General features: G+C 42.3%; 1 protein-coding gene across 1 annotated transcript in view; it reads right to left on the reverse strand.

Annotated features, from left to right (window-relative positions):
• The window catches only part of DPY19L4 (dpy-19-like 4 (C. elegans)), a 78,083-nt gene that overhangs the window by 12,344 nt on the left and 64,827 nt on the right, over positions 1-912 (reverse strand). The window contains exon 13 of the mRNA XM_011937200.1: positions 244-364. Coding sequence (XP_011792590.1) covers positions 244-364 — 121 coding nt within the window. The remainder of the gene's footprint in view (positions 1-243; positions 365-912) is intronic.

Consider the following 912-nt stretch of genomic DNA (forward strand, 5'->3'; position numbering starts at 1 on the left):
TCACCGTGTTAGCCAGGATGGTCTCGATCTCCTGACCTCGTGATCCGCCCGTCTCGGCCTCCCTAAGTGCTGGGATTACAGGCTTGAGCCACCGCACCCGGCCAGGATCTGTTTTTCTACCTGTAAGTCATCACGTAATTTACTCATGCTATTTCAATTGTATTCAATGTAGTTTCCACTTATTAGCTTTGATTTTATATAATTAGAAGAGAAACAAATACTTAACGCAAAATAATGACTCACCAACAATATTGGGTGTACAGTTCTTAATCGAAGCCACTTGAAAAGTGTCATCCAAAGTTCAGGAGAACATACACCAAATGCTGCTAACATGCACACATAAGGAATCCAGATGTACTTCAAGCTGGAAAACACAAATGGAGTCATACATGAGACATCCTGTGAACATCATTATTATCTAATTTCTCTCCTTTGAGCTCCTTCCTGCTACTCACGAATATACCAAAATGTTAAGGGACAGTGAAAAAGCTTAGCCTCTAATTTTCAGCAACAGATTGTTATCTAGTTTTTTAAAAATCAAGCAGACATGTGGTCTAGCAAATTAGGATAAAATAAAAGCATTAATACTGATGAGGATGCAGGAAAATTGTATTCTTGGAGAGAATATAAACTATAGAGTATTTTCAAAAGGCAGTTTGGTGGACTGGGAGTGGTGGCTTATGCCTGTAATCCCAGCACTTTAGGAGACTGAGGTGGGTGATCACTTGAGGCCAGGAGTTTGGGACCAGCCTGGGCAACACAGTGAAACCCCATCTCTACCAAAACTACAAAAATTAGCCAGGCATGGTGACATATGCCTGTGGTCCCAGCTACTTAGGAGGCTGAGGCAGGAGGATCACCTAAGCCTGGAAGGCAGAGGTTGCAGTGAGCCAAACTTGTACCACTGTACTC

The sequence above is a fragment of the Colobus angolensis genome, unplaced genomic scaffold (genome assembly GCF_000951035.1).
Source record: "Colobus angolensis palliatus isolate OR3802 unplaced genomic scaffold, Cang.pa_1.0 Scaffold16, whole genome shotgun sequence".
Classification (NCBI taxonomy): Eukaryota; Metazoa; Chordata; class Mammalia; order Primates; family Cercopithecidae; genus Colobus; species Colobus angolensis.